A 19,184-nucleotide genomic window follows, 5' to 3' on the forward strand; every position below is an offset into this window, starting at 1 on the left:
GGCACTTAAATTATTTTTAGTTCTGTTTTAATACATTCCTGCCCCAGGAGTAAAATGCTTGTAATTGTTGGAATTTCTGAAGACTTTGATAGTGCCAGTCTAGAAGCTGGCCTGAGAATCAGGTGTCATGCTAAGTCACAGCTGACATGATTATGTAACCAAAGGTCTCCATGTGGGGATAAAAAGATCATCTCCTTGGTGGTGTCTCCAGTGAGCAGGCTGAAAGCAGCCAAGAGCAACCAGCGGTGATGGACAAATTTGGGGGATTGAAGGAAAGAGATACGTAGAAATAAAGAGAATTGCTTCAGAGGTGGGGATGATGGACTCGAGGGACTCGAGTGGAGGCTGCCTTTGGGTACTGCAGGTGTTCATGGCTTTGCCAAAGCTGTGGGGAATCTGCAATGGTGAAAGTGTTCTTGGGACTACAAGAGCACTATAAATTTATAGAATTGCTGAACTGTTAAGGTTGGAAAATGCTTCTAAGACTGTAGAGCTCAAGAGCTACCCCAGCACTGCCATGTTCACCAGTACACCGTGTCCCAGGTGCCACAGGCACACGCCTTTTGAACACTTCAGGGATGGTGACTCCACCACTACCCTGGGCAGCCTGCTACAATGCCTGATCACCCAGTCAAAAAAATTTTATTTATATCCATTCTAATCTTTCCCTGTGCAATTTGAGTCCATTTCCTCTTGCCTTGTTGCTTGTTATGTGGGAGAAGAGACCAACCTCCACCTGATGCTCCTGTTCTACATCTGACTCTTTTTTGTCCCTGTCAGTTTGTCCTAGTTACTTAAATCTTCTAATTATAAATCTGTGAGATCACAGGCAACATTTAATGAACCCAGAACAGTTTGTTTGAGTCATGATGGTGTGTGCTTGTCACACTGTGATTTAGCTGAGCACCTGGTGCTGCTGGGGCTGCAGGACAGAGCTGGCAGCTGAGGGAACAGATTCCCAGCCTGCTGGGCAGGGCAGCTCTCACATCACAGCTCCTGGGATTCACTGGCACTGCTAAGGGAAGGTGTCTGACTTTCCTTCTTGAAGTGCTCTCTGCTGGAGGAACAGTGCACAGAAGCAACAGAACCACAAGTTGCACAGTAATTCAGTTATTGTTTCAGAGAACTGAAGATGGCATTTGAAATTCTCAGTCCCAGAAGGGTCATATTTAAGGTATATTTCACATAAATTCAGAACAGTGTCTAGAGAGGCTGTCTGTTTTTCATTTTCATTGACATTGCTCAATTCTCTTGAGCTTGGTCATCTCCTCTGCCAGTTACAAAGTTCTACTATGAATCAATAGTAACAAGAGGAGTTTTCCTGAAATTGCCCCACTGAGAAGAGGAATATTTCTCCATGTGGCAAAAATGGACTAAGTTAATTTGTCTAAAAACATATAGACAGTAGAGAAGTCAGATTTCAATTCACAAGTATCAGCCCTTTGCAGCAGCATACAGAAGATTCTATACAAAAGCACAGGGCCTGGTTCATTTGAACTGCTCTGGTAGTTCTATTTTTGGATGTTAGGCATGGGAAGGAGGAAACTCTAGGTCTGGCTGTGCATTGTCATTGTCTCCAGCAGAATCAATGATACATTTCCGTCTTAATTTGTCTTCATGTTTGACCTTTTCTTATTTTTAAAACCAGAAAAGCAACTATTTGTTATCACAGCTGAAAAGAATATAAAGGTTTCTGGTATAAAATTAAATACAGACAGTTCCTCCCAGGGCTTTTCAATTCACTGGTTACTCGCCTATTTATAGAGAAGACAAGTGAGAGGGACCAGTGAAACAGCACAGGGCAAGAGTGACACTTCACTGCAGAACATCCTTGCCTGGAGGAAGCTCAGCTCTCCAAAAGAGGGGCCAGGGTCTGTGGGTGCCACATGTGCCTGATGTGCTGGAGTGGTCCCAGGGGACAACCCCCTGTGCCTTCCACCATGCAAACCAGAGCACAGGTAGCCAAGAACTGGGAAGCAAAGAACAGTTTGGGATAAAAGGCTACATCTGGAAATACTGTGCTAAATTTCTGCATTAAAAATGACAAGGTCAAAGATCAAAGCTGCTCCTTCTTCTATTAACAGCATTTTGTGACAACCACAACACATATTCAGTGTAGAAAATGCTGTTTAAAGAAAATTCTCTATTAAAGAACTATTTTTCTAGCTATCCAACAGAGAAAATAATGAAAATTATTTCTAAGACAAAAATATCTCAACTACCAAGTTTACAATTAATTAAATACTTTCCAAATGGTAAGTTTATCATTATACACCACTAAAAAATTGCTTTTCATTTCAGAGTATTTTAATGCATCATTTTTACAACCACACATCTGAAAGTACAATGTTGTGTTTTCCTCTGGGGTTGATGGTTTGCTGTCAAACAGAGTAAAGGAGATGGGTCTGCAGAGAAATCAAACTGAACTATGGCATTTTCCTTCCTCTGGGAAAGCTGATCCCTGTACTTTTAGCTTAAAGTGCACAGTCCAGAATTTTGCAATTCTGTCCTGAACCCACGTTCTTGAGGCTTCCAGGCTTGCATGTGAGGAGCTGGGAGATTTGCAGAGCTGGACCTTAGAGGAGTTGCCAGCCCTGCCTGGGCACACTGACACCCTTGGGGCTCCCTTGCAGTCCCCTGGAAATGCTGTTCCTAATCTCAGAGACCTCGAGCTTTGGCCAGCTGACAGCTCTCATTACAAAAGCACCTTGGGCTGTTTCACAGCTTGCAGTTTCCTATTTATTTCCTCAAGGACTCTGGTATTTGCAATGTGCTTGGGAGGCAAAGCTCAGTGTGACACAGCCACAGCTTCACCCTGCCATGCAGAAGAGCCTGAGCCACACCAGGCTGTATCAGCAAACAGCTGGGCTTGCTGTTTTTCCTACTGGTGCCTTATCTTATGAAGCTGACAACCTGACATTTATATTTATTGAATAATATGTATAATCACACAATTGCCTCCTCTTCTACAGCCTCCCCAAGTCCATCTTATGTTATTAGAGCAAGATACAATCAGGAAGAAAAAAAAAAAAAAAGGATGGAAATCACGGTAAGTGATACTGTATTATGATTTCAGAACTGTGAAGGAGAAAAGATTTATTGCTCCATTCCATGAAAAGACAGATCTTATCAGAAAACACTGACAACAACAACAGCTCTATTCATGAACAAAAACCTGTTTTTTGCTGGTGTTACTTATTTACACTGCAGTAACACCAAGGTGCAAAACTCAGAGAAAAGTATCAGATGCTGAACACATAAGCAAACAGTCCCAAGGGAATTCCTGCTTAACCTGAGATAACAGAAAACAGATAACATAAAGTGCAAAGGAAAGAAGGAGCAGCAAAAGAATCAAAAGTACCCAAGAAAGAAAAGACAGAACACCTGCTGAGCAATAATATAACCACTGAGTTACCACTGGTTATTCACACCTCTGACAGCCTGTTTTATCTCCTCCCTCTCACCCTTCCCCAGGGTGATGCTCAATGTGGGGCTGCCGCCACACAAGGCATGAAGCCACTGAGAAATTAGAGTTAATGTCACATTAGTGACACTTTTAAGAGAGTTAAAATATTTAGGTCAAAAAAGAATTAAAATTTGAAATGAACTTTGTTCATACAAAGACAGCACTTACTGCTGCCTTTTCTCACCTGAGAATGGAACCTTCCATGAACACATTTTTCTGTTACTTTGCAGCATTACTTTCTGAGTTCAGCCAGTTGTAAGACTGTTTGTTCCATATTCCTATTTTGTGTCAACTAGATTTACTGCACTCATTTTAAATTAAAACATGGGATTTCTAAGTTGGTTTATTTACAGTTGTCATCACCAAGGGAATTAACCTCTCACTTCAGCAGGTCTTGTGTACTTAGGTGTTGTTTCCCTTTGCAGAGGTTGCATTAAGGCAGGCAGTCAGCAGAGATACTTTTCTGTATTTAAAATATCATTGTGCTGTGCATCCTGCAACTGAGACAAAGGTGAGGCTCCCATCTGACCTCTGTGGATGTCCTGTTGTTCTTAGAAGGAATAAGGACTTTACATTTTTCCATGAATTTGCCCTAAGTTTGAGATTCTACCACTATACCAAACACCCTCCAGAATGATCATTTCTGACTGTCCCACCTCAACTGCTCCCAGCAATGGAAAATCAGTATCACAGCAGGACAACAGAGATTTGTGGCGTTTTGCAAACTAGGAGAAGGATAAAGGTTAAAAAAAGACAAGTAAAGAAAAAGCAAGCCTGATTTGAAGCAATAAAAAACCAAACAAACTAGAGATAAATTGTATACTCTGGACAGCTAATGAAGCTGTGGGACTGCACAGTCAAGCTGCAGCAAACACAGAAGGTCTGGGATTTCAAGTAAGCAAACATAACAGTGTAAAATGGTCTAAAATCCTGATTAGAACTATGCAGAATTTGGATGATGTAGATGTTATGAGCACTCTGGAGAAGCAGGAGTCATCTACTAATGAGTAGTGAGAGTGTACAAAGACAATGACCAACTCTAGTTCTGAGCCAGTGTGGAGGTGAATTTGGCCTCTTCACAGTATTAGTTTAGTGATGTAATAACCACACAGACATTAAGCAAATACACCATGGTATTTATAGCATTTTTACAGATTTAAAAAAAAAAGTTTAATGAGTAAAATGTTTTCAGTAATTGCCTAAAGCAATGTAATAGGGCTTTATGTTTAATATCTTCTATTCCCTACACATTAAAAAACTGCCATTCAGTATCACCTAGATGGCAGAAATAACCATCCCAAGACAGCTATCACAGGTGGAAGCAACTTCCACAGTTTTAGTTCAAGGTCATCCAATAAAGCTGGCCTCAAGCTTTGCTTTCCATCTGGAAAGCCAGCAGTATCAGGCACTGGCAGAATTCCCACAGACTGTTTCATGATGACAGTGGTTGCTGCTTTATAAGAATTCCATGCCTTTCCACAGGAACAGGCAGTGACTGTTGGTGACATGATCTCACCTTTACTAATAATATTTACTGGGTCAAAACATGCATTTTAAAATGCACGAATTTTGCACAACAAATGATTTTGAAGTTCAGTTTTGATCTGCTCTGTATCACATAGAGGTCTGAGGGTTTGCTGCCTCTCCCTGTCAGCTAACCTGAGCTAACACATGCATCATCCATTTTTACAACCATGTCTTTCAGCACAGTAGATTTCCATGCCCCCAGCAATCCTAAACTGCTTCTGAAGCCAAACACATCCACAGCAGCAACACATTAAATGTGTGACACAGAGGATGCTGCCCGAGCAGCTCTCTCAGCTTCTGGGTCTGTTATCTCACCAGGAAGGAGAAAAAAAGAAAGTGGGACAGGAGCATTAGAGAGGAAGAGAGAGTGTGTATGTTCTGAAGTGGTGTGTTTGCTTTCCTCAACAGCACAGACAGATTGAACATTCACAGCTTGACCCAAAACTCTTTTTATACAGAATGTTTTAAGAAAGGAGCTGAGAGAAGCCTGAGAAGCGAAGGAGGGGGATGCTGGCAGGCTGCAGCTGTTGCTTTTCTCTACATAATTTCTCCTTCATATCTATATATGTTGAGCTCTCAGCTATTCTAAAAACAAACCAAGAAGAGCTGGAGATAGCACATGATGGCTTCAAGGTATATTTTCATTTCCTGGGCTGGCTGGAGACAGTCACAACAGCTCCTGGCATAATTTTATGAAATTTCATAGTATCAGTATTGTTGAAGGAGAGATGCTACAAACAGCCACAATTCCTACATAACCTGGACATGTCCTGATGAGGTCCATGCTGGGCACCAAGCAAGGCAGGGTCTTGAGACAAAAATAGGATTTGATAATGTAATTACAGACCAAATCAGAGTGCATCTGCTCTACTCTGCTCTCTGTGAGGTTGCCTGAGCTAAAATATGATTGTACAATATAAATTGTGGCATTACCTAATTCAGGAAGGCTCGATTTTATAATCTGAAAATTGTCTCATAAACTTCAGGTAATTCTTCATAGCAAGCAGGTATTCAGCTATAAGTGATGTGGATTTCCTGGATATGAAGAGTACGGCTGCTTTCAGATGGCCTTTTTTTTTTTTTTTTTTTTTTTTTTTTAAGGAGGAAACAAAAATAAGGAGCAAAGCAAAGGACACATTTTCAAAGGTTAATACCTGACTTGCAATTGTCACAACAGTTTGGGAAACATCATGACCTGTTAATCCATTGCTTCAGCTCATTTTGCTTTCTTTATTTCTTTGTATTGATAAAAAGAAAAACAAGAAATATCAGAAAACTGGCCTCTTATAAAGTATACACTACAGGATTAATTATTCCACTGTAATATATAGCAAATAGATAAGAGTTCATCTCTTTCCTTGCTTTTCAAATAAAAAAAATTCAGGAGACAGACTAAGAATAAGCTGTCACACATCTAATTGTATTGAGTTTCATGCAGCAGAATTTAAAAAGCTGTGTTTTGTAATAAAATTTATTACAAATTTGAAAATCAGAGATGTCAGTTAGAGTTTCTGTAGTGTATATTTTTGCTTCACTTCAGAGTTCCAGAAAGTCATAGTGTTTAAATGTATCTTTGTGTGACAACACTTCATCTTTAAATGCTTTAGTTTTTAATTACTGAAATGAGGTCTTACATTATGTTTAGTGCACCAGTAAGGAATTTCTACTTCTCTCTGCAAGGCAGAGGAAAAAGAGTGTACAAAGGACTGCAAAGTAGTACAAAAGAGTGAAAAATCACATGTATTGAAACCGTACAGATATTTATGGTCTTCACTTAAATTTTTTTGCTGTTTCATTTTTAAACAGTGTAAAGCCTGTTTCCACGGCTGTCACAGATGGTCTTTTCTCTATTTTGGGGAAGGTTTTTTTAATACAGTGATAGGCAGACTACAGAAATTTCTGTGCTTGTCTGAGAGTGAATCCTTGGTCTGTCACTAAAATCCAGTATGTGCTGCTCTGTGGGACCGGGGACAGCACATCATTTGTGGGCTGGTATAGAGAGGCAGTGAATTGCAGCAAGTTCATAAAGATATCTTCTGAATTTTAAAATCATTTTGATGGATACTAGTACATGTCCACCAGTCTGTGGGTCCCCTCCAAGTAACTCCATGTAATTCTGTGTTTCCATGTAATGTTCTGTGGTTCCATGCAATGCCAAGGTCTCCCTCTTGCAGAGTTTGTGTTGTGTGAAGGGACAGGTGCTGAACAAACCTCAGCTGACACAAACAGCATCACCTTTCTGATGCTCCCATTTCACACAGAAGTGTGAAAAATGCAAACCACCCAAGTCCAGCATCTAGACCTTGCTAGGGGTCTTTTTCAGCTGGGTTTTTAGGGAGTTTTTAATGGCTGATAAGCTACCCTAGAGCAGTTCTCTGCCTAATGTCCTTGTTTCATTTGCATCTTCTTCAAGGAAAATAGTAAATTCAATTAGCAGCCTTAGAGCATATTTCTTCCATGGATTAAACCGGACAGAGGAAGAGCTTGCTGTGGTTTCCATCAGCAGCAGGTCTAGCTTGCAGTGTTTTGTTTTCTTATTCTTGAGTGAGTATTTTTAAACAGAGGGAAGAGCTGTGGCACCTGCTGGTGTGTGCAGGCAGAGCTGACAGGCTGTGAGTGCCTGGGACAGAGGGAGCCAGGGGCACCCTGAGGGCTGGGGACACTCTGAGCACAGCTTCAGAGCACTGCTTTCTTTAAGCACAGCTACAGAGTGCTTTTCCTGCTTTAGGATCTGGCTACATGTGAATAAAAAGATCAGACAGACAGCGAGAAGAAAGAACCATTACTTTAAAAAATGTAGCTGGAAATGTGAGCTGTGCCTGAATGTGCAAGTGTTACAGAATTGTTTTATTGTGTTCATACTTTCATAAGAACTATAAAAAAATACCAATTTAACCTAAGAGAATTTTTATTCTGTTGCTAACAGAATGAAAGGCAAAGAAGGGAATACAAACATACCACACAGTTTCTCTAATACTACGTGTGTGTTTTATCCTTTTGCTCTAATTAAAGGAAAAGCTAAAGCAGATGCAAGAGCTAAAGAGATGTGGCTCTCATTAAAGCTGGCCCGAGTGTAGGTGTGGAGCTGCTCGTTAGCAGTGTTCAAAGCTGAGTCTGCCTTAAACCTGGCTGAGGAGGCTCAGCTTCATGTGGTTGCATGTATAGGTCATTCCCAGGGGAATCTAGTCCTGTCAGAAGAAATCAGTTACTAAAATTCATGACCTACATACAGACTTCTGGTCTTTGGATATTGGCAATTCATTACTTCAGAAATCAAATGAAAAAGAAAGAAATATGGCTACATATAAAGTCTTCCACAATGTGTCTATGTATTAGAGTTTATGTACTTTGCTTAGTGAAACAGAAACAAAACTTGGACCACTGAGGTAACCATGACTTGTGCTGTTAATCTCAGCAATAGTTCATTAAAATACATTTGTCATTAAAAGATATTTGTCATTGAAGACAAATGTAGCCGAGCCCTTCTGTCAGTGTAAACTACCCAGCATGAAAGGCAATAAAGAGCAAGTGCTGCTGCATTACTTGGGTATCACTACCTGCATGCTTCTCTCTGGCCATTTCATTCAGTGGCATTCACAAACTGAATTTAACTGCCTCAAGGATTAATGAGCAGAGTCAGAGGGAGCAGCTGGGCTAGAAACTGTGTGAATATTCCTGAAAAAGTGGACATGAGGTCTGCTGCAGCTGAAGGAATGAGAGGGTCTGTGGCTGTGGCTCTCCATGGCTTAGAAAAGACAGAAACTGGAGCCACCTCTGTCACCTGCCGGCTCTGCCAGGACCTTGGGCCGAGCCTCCCAGAGCTGATGCTCAAAGAGCTTTCCTGCCAGTGCCAGGGAGAGGCTGGGAGTGCTGCTGGGCAGCTCCAGGCAGTGTGTGAGGATGAGATCTATCCCAGGAGGAGAGCAGCTGCACAGGGTAAACACCAGTTCTATTCCCTTTTCAATAAGCAAGCTCTCCTGTGTTAAATCCCTGACCCAAACACCTGCCAGGCAAGAGTAAAGAGTGTGAGCATGGGGGAAATGAAAAGAACAGACTGGATACCAGAACAAACACAACAATTGCTCTCATTCACTGGGGCAGTTTATTTCAGAGCTTTGTTTGATATAGAAAATGTCAAGAGAAGTGCAGGGTTCAATGATGAGGCTTCTTCCAGATTAAATTTATGTACAAACCAATAACCAAGCAGTGACTTGACTGTCAGGAGTGGGAGTGACAAAACCTTTCCTGTTCACTTTGTTTGCACCACAAAGACATTCCTAAAGGTCAGTGCCACTATTACCAGCCCCTATTCCAAAGGTGTCTAAGCAGTGATTCTGGGCAGAAGTGTTCTGGGATAATACTCAAAGGCAGTCTGTGCTGTTTGCAGAGGGGTGAGGCTTCCAGCTTCTGGTAATGCAAGTCAGGGCATTAAAATTAACCTCCAGTGTAAGGGTCAAAGGGGCAGCCCCCTGTACTTTAACATGAGCAGAAAGCCAGTGAGTTTTTTCAGGCTACTGAAGCTTCATTAATGCCAAGGGCCTGAGCTCAGCAGGTTTTAGAGCTACTGAAGTTCTTGGCCTGTCAGCAAAGGCGTTTGTTTCTGACCTCAGATACTCACAGGCTGAGGACACTTCAAAATAATACACTTCTTAGGAATAAGCTCTGATCCTCTAAATTTGATGATTTAGGAATATTAACCCTATTGCCTTCACCATCAGAACTGGATTAATATTCACAAACCTTCAGTGAGGCTCCTATGCCTGACCTTTTTGGCAACTTTGAAAATCCCTCTTGGAATATTGCTATTTAATTTGATAGATCAGAAAGTGTTTTGTGTTCATAACTAAATGGCTTCCATTTAACAAATGTCAGATCTTGGCTGCTATTAGTGCAGAACACAGTGTGCTCTCTTGTGACATGAACTGTCTAAGACCACTAATGAAGTAGGAATAAAGCCTGAACTAGGTTAGACTGTGGAAGTTTCAAATGCCCTACCTGTTGATATTTTGTTCAGACAAATATCCTTGCCACAAAGGACTGAAATCAGGTAGGAAAAGATGCTGCATAGACACATACTTTGCTAAACTTTCCTTTTGTAAGTAAGAGATCTGTTTTATATATTCTGCAAATTGTGCTGAATGAAAAAAACGGTGCTGAATAAAAAAGCCGTAATTTCCTTTGCAACTACAAAAATCATTTCCCAAAGGCATTTTGTAAGTGCTCACCTAACTGGGATGCTCTTTATCTTTCTCCCTTTTAAAATGTCAAGCAGATAAAAGTCTTCTAAATACCATTCTTTCCTATTTTGATTAATTTTGCATAGTGTTTTCCCAGAAGGACTGATACTTACATAAACCTGAGTTCTGATTCTCTTCTGACTAAGACTTCCCGAAGTCTCTGGATCTTTGCCATCTCAAGCTCAATTTCCTCAGGCATCATTGTTGTTTCAGCCATTGAAATGATGTCAAGTTGATCTGTGTGTGGAAGCAGAGAAAATGAATTAAGCCAGTCAGACTGTCTTAATGGTGTTTTTTAGGAATGTAAATTAAATCACCGAGCTACCTAACTATGGAGTAATTAATTCCAGCAGTAAAAAAAATTCTAGCTAAGTGCTGTGCTGACTGGTTTTTCTATTGTTTTGCTTATTACTTGCAATGTAACAGTTTAGAAGTGAAATACTCCCTAAGCCAAAGTACAATCCTTTTGTTAGTCAGGCTCAATCATCCCTCTGAGGAATCCCAACCCCATCCACAGCCACAGCCACCATTCCTCAGCTGATATCACCACAAAGTGACTGCTACAAAACCCTCTCAGAGCAATTTCTTGCAGCTCTGGAGAGTCCTACCTTGGTGCAGGCAACACAAACCCACAAATGTCCCCCACCCTCAACCCCTCTACCTCTCCATGCTGCTCCACCCTGAGCTACACCCAGCCCCACCAAGAGGAGCCAAGGATGGGATCAGAAATGATGCAGGACCTCATCCTGCAAGGGGCTCTCACAAGGGCATCAAATGGGTTGAGGGTTCTGTGATTATTTCTCCATAATTGATGTATTACCTCTGTAGCCCAGAGAGAAACATGGCTATGGACTGTGCTCCCTGAATGTAGAGCAGCCAATTTATATAAGATGGGTGTGAGAAAAGAGCTGCTTGGCCTCTGGAAAACCCCATTCCAAGGGGTCATCATACTTGGCCTTCACGTTAAACAAGAATTTAGACACTGCAAAACAGGTTGGCTGCATATCTTGGTACCCAAATGGAGAGATATTCCTGAAAAAAAGGCCTGTTTCAGCTGTATTGATTTGAAAAGGGGAAAATAGAGAGGTCAAAACATACTCAGCATAATTATGCAGAAAACTGCAGACAAAAAGCATCAGTAAATAAGCTGTTCAATTAATTAAGAGGAGACAAATTCTGAAGTCCCTCATGAGACACTAAGCACAGCTGAGAAGAATTTCTGACAAAAACTTGGAGTAGGAATGAAACTATAAAATCTCAGCAAACAGCCTCTGTATGAGCTCAGTTCATGGCTCTCCCAAAATGGAGGCAAAGGGAAAACATTCTATACTATATTAAAAAAATATATCTCCCTTGTATTTAAAAACAGATAAAATATGTTTTAAAGTTATCCTGCTAGTATTATCTGCAAGTTTTGATTTCCTTTCTTAATGTACAAAGTGGGGAAATAAATATTTTTAAAATCACTTTTTTTTTCCCCAAGATAATAGAATCTTCAGTGGAAAAAAGTGAGACAGGTTTTGAAATGTCTGCCATGAGAGAATAGCCATGTTTCAGTAGTTGTTTTAAAACTCAAATTGCAAAACTGGTCTGTAAAGTAAGGTTGTCTTGTGTGTCTGAACACACAAATGCTGCCTGTACAACATGGATTTCCCTATTAGAAATCATTGTGTTTGTTGGAGTATATTTAGTTAATGTGTAGCCTAAATGTCCTGAGGTTCTCACAGGCTCACCTCTCATTTTCACTGCCAGAAATATAAGCAGGAGATGGGAAGTTATTCTGATGCTACCATGAATTAAAGCCAATAATACTGGTAAATAGGATTATAAACCATAAATAAATTACACATACATATTGTGAAATTATCTCTCAAGAGCTCAGACAACAGAAAAAAAAAAAAAAAAAAAAAAAGTAACTAATTTACTTGCACTCTGCAGCTCCAGCTGTAAGTGCTGTGGTGTCACTCGTGTGAGGTCGGCCTCCACCCTGTGATTTCAACAATTCAGGAACAAACAAGCTTTATGCCCCAGGGATGTGCTTCAACCAGCACAGGAATTAGTGTGACAGGCAGAAGTCTGCTCCGACCCTTGCAGAGCAGCCAGAGATTCTCCTTCACATCCCACTCAACGTGTGCTTGAACCAGAGAAAATATTTTTGAAAGCAATCCAAAATTATGCTGTGCTTCCAAAAGAATCAAAAATGCAAGCAAGGCAGCAGAAGTTTGAAAGTGGAGGGAAATAAATACAGAAAGCATCAGATATTAGTCCACAGCTTGTCTGCCAGCTCAGAGATGTGGCTGGAACGCTGGAATGGAGCACAGGGGTGAGGACACCTGGAGAGGCCAGGTCAGGATTGCCAGCCCAGCCCTCCTCACACACCACCATTCTCTTTGTGGATAACTGGCCCACCTGGCAGCAGCTGTGCTGAAGGATAACTAATTATTTTTTATGAAATGGTTTGAGCTCCTGGGATGTGAACCACTGGGGAAGATAATTTTAACATCATTGAGCCTTTAAGTAAAGCTCTAATTCTGTCCCAGTGAGCAATGACATCTCTAGTGCTCTGAGACATGATTCAGAACAGCTTCCCACAGAAGTCTCTTACATTTTTACAAAAAGAAAGAATGAACATTTCATTTTATTTAAAGCAGGTATGCAGCAATCAACTATTTTTTAGCATATATTGAGCTTTTTCCTGGTAATGAGACAAAATTCATAAAGCAAAAGTGGAGACAACACTGAGATGAGTCCCAGCCAGTGGCAGGATGAAACTGTTTTGTCTGTTCTGCAATCTCCAGGATAATTTTCAGTGACAAAAAAAGCCAAGTAAAATTATATTACTGTATGCACAAAAAGATATTAGCATGAAAAAAATTACTATAGGGAAATAAAATTATCAAGCTATTAGACATACTGAGAGAGCTGAAGAGGCAAACCTGAAGTTATTTATTCATAACTTTGTTTCAGTTTAAACACAGACTGGTATAGTTAAACTGGGTATTTACTTAATGATCACACTTCATCCTCAGTGTGCCAGCCCGAAATAGAACAGTAGCCAGCTGTGTTCAAAAGCAACAAAAAACCAAATTGCCAATGAAGTCAATAAGTGCAAATAAAACTTTAAAAGAAGCCTGAATGGACAATGAGAAATGGGAGAAGGCCTTACACCTGTTGTCAATAGTTTCAGAGCAATTGGTAAGGGATGCTGTGATTTATTACCAGCACAGATCCTGCTGCTGTCCCTGGTGGCCCTGGGACAGGCTCCCTGTGCTCTGCAGCCATGTAATTGTCATTTGGGGCTGTTGTCACTGTAAAGCAGGGCAGGGAGGAGGTGAGGTCTGGCAGTGACACGAGGGGTCCCAAATCTCTGCTGTAGAACCAAACGATGTCATTGTCACCCTGCTGAGCTCCAGGCATGGCTCAGCACTGACCTGCAGGGGACCTGGCAGGAACATGCAGGGAGGAGCTGCAGGTGAAGGACACCCAGCAAGGGCAGGGTCTGCTCCATCAGGGCCTTCTGGATCCTCTTCCTTAGGGCTCTGCTGCTGTTGGAAACCCAGCCACACCTTCCAGAGCCACCTCAGTCCCTCAGCAGGAGCTGAGCTCCAGCACAGGGCAGGGCAATGGCCCAGCTCTCCTCCACTTCTCTTTTTCACCTTGGACATGGGTGAGCCATCCTAAATGAGAGACTCTGTCTGTTCAACCCATGGCTGCTGAGAGCTCCTCCAAGGATGGTGGCACAGACCAGCTGTGTGACTTCTCTGATGTGGAAACCACTCAGCAGCAAACCTGCTCTCCAGCCCACCCAATAATGGTGCTCCAGATAAAAATTATTGTAAGTCATTGTTCTGGACTGGACTTAAATGGAGCAGTTTGAGGCCTTACTCCCTTAAATTGTCCAATAATAAGCTAATCCTTGGTAAGAAAATGTTAATGGATAAGTTTTGCTCCAAATCTGGGTCAGAACTTTTGGGGCTTTTTCAAAGAATTCAGTGAAATTCTCAAGCTAATCCTTTTTCGCTATAGTATATTAAGTGCTAATAGAGCAGAGTGCAGCAAGTAAACTCTTCATGCTACTTCACATATCAAAATCAAGACTCTCAACACCACTATTAGTTGATGAGACAAAGCAGAAGTAAGCAGGAGGCACAGGTCAGAAAGGGATGAAGGGAGAACCAGCTAGAGCCACTTAAAAACAGCATGCTTGGTCTTTAAGCAAAAATTGAAATAGTTGCATAATGCAGAAAAATTAATTTCTTATAGTTCAAAATATTCCAGATAAAAATATGTTCATGTGAAAAGAACCAGATTATTCCTGTAGTTGGTCACTAACATGTTACCTGGAGGCATGAACTGATAGCCTTGTAGCCAGCCCTTTTACTATACCTTCTGTTGTTGCCTCAGAGCTAATTTTTTTTCTGTTTGATTTAATCCTTCTGGTGCAGGATGCAGTGGCCAATAACTAACCTGTACATGAAAATCTACATTTAATTCCTTATTTCTAATCTAGCCCGCTGCAGCATTCTATTACTGTGAATCCTAACAATTACTAAATTTGGCATGTGTGTGGCACATTCTATTTATTCAATGCTTTATGGTGGAATTACCATATAAATACAATATAAACAGCTGCAATGTGTTTTGTTCCTGGATTTCCTGAGAGGCTCTAGTCTTGTGCAATTTAAAATGGGTAGAATGGGGGAAAGGGAAAAAAGGGGCAGTACCAGGGTGGCAGTGAGCTGGCTGTTGTGGCAGTGAGCACATCCCACACTCCTGCTGCTTCCACTGCCTGCCTCACTTGGTTTGGACACTGGCAGCAGTCTGGCTTTGGGAAACATCCCAGAAATGTCCTCATCCTGCTGTAGAATACAGCTCACAGTCCTTTCAGGGGGCCTTTCAGAAATGCTGTAATCTCCTCTTTTCCCTCAAGGCAATCTCTTCCCTCTGCTTGTCAATTTGTTCTCCTATTTCTTCTCTAGCACCAAGAACAGGTTGGTGATGGCACCAAATTCAGTAAATGTGGGATGGTGCTGCTGGTTCATCAGGACTCAGCAGCTAATAGGCTGCACTGAGGCAGCAGCAGCAGCAGCAGCACAAATTCCTGGTGAGTTTTAATACCATGGAAAAGCAATCTCCAAAGACAACAGGAGTGTGCAGAGGCTGTTACTGGAGGAGCAAAGAGCTAATGTGCTACTCCACTCACAGTCAGATGTGCAGAAGTTCTCAGAATCACTTTGCTTCCACTGCTGTCAATGGCACTAAATGCTGGAGATAACACAGCTGAATTTCGCTTCTAGCAGGAAGCTGATTTGTTTTTTTTCTTCTTATTGTGCCTGTTATAATTTTTGAATTCTTCTTGATACCTCTCCATGAATGGAGCAACACTTTTAAATTTTGGGATCTCTAGCACATAGAGCCATGCACTGCACTTTAGGCTGACACAAGCAGCACAGGTCCTTCACAGGTGGCCAGATGTGCTTTGTCCCTGCAAGCAATGGCAGCCAAAACTTTCTGACAAAACTGTGTCTGCTGGAAAATGCCAGAGAAGTGCCATTCAGAGTATTTGGGGGATAACACATGGGATTCAACACATTTCAAAAAGCATCCTTCTGTGCAAAGACTCTCGTTTCCTTTCAGTGCATGAGGATCCAGAACAGCCTTGCACTTCTGGAAGTGTTAAATTTCAAAAAAATACCAGAAGTTTCAACTGCAATGCAGCTCCCAGATGCACAGGGGGTAATCTTAGAGCCCTGAGATATTGGCTTAAACCAGGTATCAAAGCTTCAACTATTTTTGCCAGACAGCAGGGCACCCAGAAATCCCAAAGGTGTTTTTTTCACATGCTCCATGTCTCAGCATAAACCTCTGGGCTGGCTGGGTCCCCTTACAGCTTGGCTTTGCAACAGGCAGCTGAGGAAGCTGGCAGCTCTAGGGACCCTCTTTGGCAGGGAGGATCCAGAGGTGCCTGCTGGAAGCTGATTAAACACCAGGATCTCTGGAAGTGTCATGGTCATCAAGTATCCCTGCCTCACAATTGTCATTTGGAGAAGGGGAAAAACAAGTGGGGGATTTATCTGATTCCTGGGGAATTGTGGTGCATCTTTGCTTCCAGCAAACCTGGGAAGCACAAAGCACAGGCTACCTCAGCCCTGTACTGTGCTGTGTAAAGATCATTTATGTTCTGGGACAAACTGCTGGACTCCAGCAGCCCCTTGCATCTGCTCCATCCTGCAGCTCCTCAGGCAAGAGATCAGAATTTCACGTCTGTAGAGAGACACATATGGTTAATTTTTTTCTCTATTCATCCAAATCTGCTCATTCAAAACCCACCACAGACCATTCTGTCTGCCATATAATTTCCTCCCCAAGAACTACTGAGTCATCTGCTGTGACTGGTGATGGTTCTGCCCATCAGCCAGCTGTGGTCTGGCTGTAACAGCACAATTATAACATTGGGATTTATTTTGTCGAGGTCATGAATACTTTTTTTATTCTTTAAGTATCACAGATTTACAGCCTAGACATCTTCAAACCAAAGTTTCCACTTCAAAAGTATTTTGCTCACACTCTAACTTGTGACCTCATTTTAAAATTAGGTGAGCAGAGAATATAAAAGACAGTGTGTGCAACTGCCCACTGCACTTCCAGAATCACTGCCCTGTCTGTTCCATGTCTAAGAGCCTCTGGTTATAAAAATATTCTTTTAGTAGCTTATCCTGTATGTTCTTGTTCTTATCTCCAAGCTTTGACCTTTTATTTTTTATTATTTACCTTTGCAAGAAAGCCTGTTGGCAGCAGTCTATTCTTTCCCATTTCAACCTTTTGCATACCTGGTCTCACTGAGATTTCTCTTGAAATACAAATGCCAGATTCTCAGCGTTAAATGTTAACTCCTTCCTCTATCTCTGAAAGTCTTTTTGGTTCCTGTGCTATTATATTCAAAGAACTGCCCATAATGTCTCCTGTCACATCTGATGGGAGTGCCTGCAGATTCTCAGCTGCTTTCCATCTTTTTGCCTGTACTTCTGTAGAACAAGTTACATTGCACTGAATACAGCTGGTTCAAAAACTGAAAGAGATCCTGCTTTGAGTTTTCTCACTGAACTACATATCCCCCAGCAGAAATAGACAGTCAGTGATAAAAATGATTGCTAATTAAGGATGGTCTTCAGTACTTTGCTAACTAGAAGTTTTACAGTTAAATGATGGTTCCAACTTTTTAATTCAGGGACAACTTTCTGCCCTTGCTCCCTATTTAAATATATATATCAGCACAAATCCATAGTGATAAGATCTATAAAGATCTTGCCACTTAAAAAAAGCATCAATTAAAGACTTGGTTGTTATCCTGTAAAATTTATAAGCAGTAATTATTCTTGGTTTTGTTTTTTGTCAGTTTATGACAGTTACAGTTTGCTAAGTGGGTAATTATGCAACCCTTTAATCTTACACTTCCCCCAGGGAAAAGATGTCTCTAGTCTTAAGGAACTGCTCTGTGCATAGAAAGCCTCATCTTTGTTGTAATGATATCCTGAAAAAAACAGCTCATTTGGCAATAGTTGTTCATCCTGCCCTGACAATGGGATCCTGTGAATCATCACCAGGCTGGAGTTCTTGCAGAAACCTAATGTCATACACAGGCCTCAATGTGATATTCAGACTTAATGAACCTCAAAATTTATACTGCTATCCTATATTTGGATTGTAAATTCCATTTGTTCTACCTTGCACTTCAGCTTTCAGATTTCAGCACTCTCCTGACTTCTGACGCTGTCAGCCTTGTGGTGTTCACCTGCTGGTGGTGATGGAGGCAGGTCCTGTGAACAATCTCAGGCATTGTGTATCTGCAGGCACAGCAGGGAGGACTCAGGAAGCCGAGAAGATTCATTTGTTATCTGGGGCTTTCCTCATTAGGGTGGGATTTAGCAGTTTGAGGTCCAGTCAGACACTGCCCCTGCCAAGATTGCAGACTCTCCATGCGGGAAGTCGTAAGGACCCATCCTGTCAAATTAAACCATCCCTTCACCAGAGTGCTCCATCTCTGCTTTTATGTTCCCCCCTCTGGATCTGAGGGTGCTTGTGTATGAAAGGAACTGACTCAGTACAGTGGGACAATTTGCTCCTTAATTATCTGTAACTAGAGTCAGTTCTAGCTGTAAATCTGTGTTTGATTTGGCGCTGGTTTGTAGCAATATTAGTATGATTTTCATGGTGATGTTTCCTACTACTGGGAGTTCTGCTAGCTTTCTCTATTTTTATATGTCTTTGGTTTGTGACTCACAATACTCTGGATACTCTGGGAGGACTTTTCCTCAGTAGTACCCTCTCTTGCAGTAGTTTAAGAGCCAATACAAAACCATATTTACAGACCAGAAAACAGGATTTCAGTATTCACAGCAATAAATGACCAAGAAGGCAGAACTTAATACTGAACTAAAGTTTCTTTGAAAAGATAAGAAAAAAAACAACTTCTTATTAAAATCTTTGCATAAACAATGAATAAAAGCCCCAGGCCTGATTTGTTGTAAATACAGACATTGTATTATAACAATATATAATATTGTCATAATACAGATTGTATTAATATGATAGAAATTTGCAGGATGTAAATAAATTCAGGATATGCAGAAGGATGTCCACTGAGATAAATTACCTAATGGCACTTACAGGTTGGATCTTGAAAACCCTTAGGGGCTTTGACACTCCAATTACAGGGCTCAACCTTGCTACTTTGAAGTCGATTCCAAGACTTCTGTCTGGGCAATGTGCATGCCCCAGCCAATTTCCATTCCCTCAGTGATAACAAGGTTACACACATCTCTTCAGCTGGTTAGAGGGCAAATGCATAAAAATGAGGGAAACATAACCATGAAAACAGCAAAGGGAGTTGGAATTAATATCCCTTTATAAAAACCTTTTTAAACTCAACTCCTATCAAATTAACAATCCCCAGC

The 19,184-nt window shown here is 41.3% G+C and overlaps 1 protein-coding gene across 2 annotated transcripts in view; it reads right to left on the bottom strand.

Moving 5' to 3' along the window:
• Positions 1-19,184, bottom strand: part of BMERB1 (bMERB domain containing 1) — a 46,725-nt gene that overhangs the window by 13,312 nt on the left and 14,229 nt on the right. For both annotated transcript variants that reach the window (XM_030284967.4, XM_002197819.7), the window contains exon 2: positions 10,344-10,467. In XM_030284967.4, the coding sequence (XP_030140827.3) occupies positions 10,344-10,467 (124 nt within the window). The remainder of the gene's footprint in view (positions 1-10,343; positions 10,468-19,184) is intronic.

Source organism: Taeniopygia guttata, chromosome 14 (genome assembly GCF_048771995.1).
Source record: "Taeniopygia guttata chromosome 14, bTaeGut7.mat, whole genome shotgun sequence".
In the NCBI taxonomy this organism is placed as follows: domain Eukaryota; kingdom Metazoa; phylum Chordata; class Aves; order Passeriformes; family Estrildidae; genus Taeniopygia; species Taeniopygia guttata.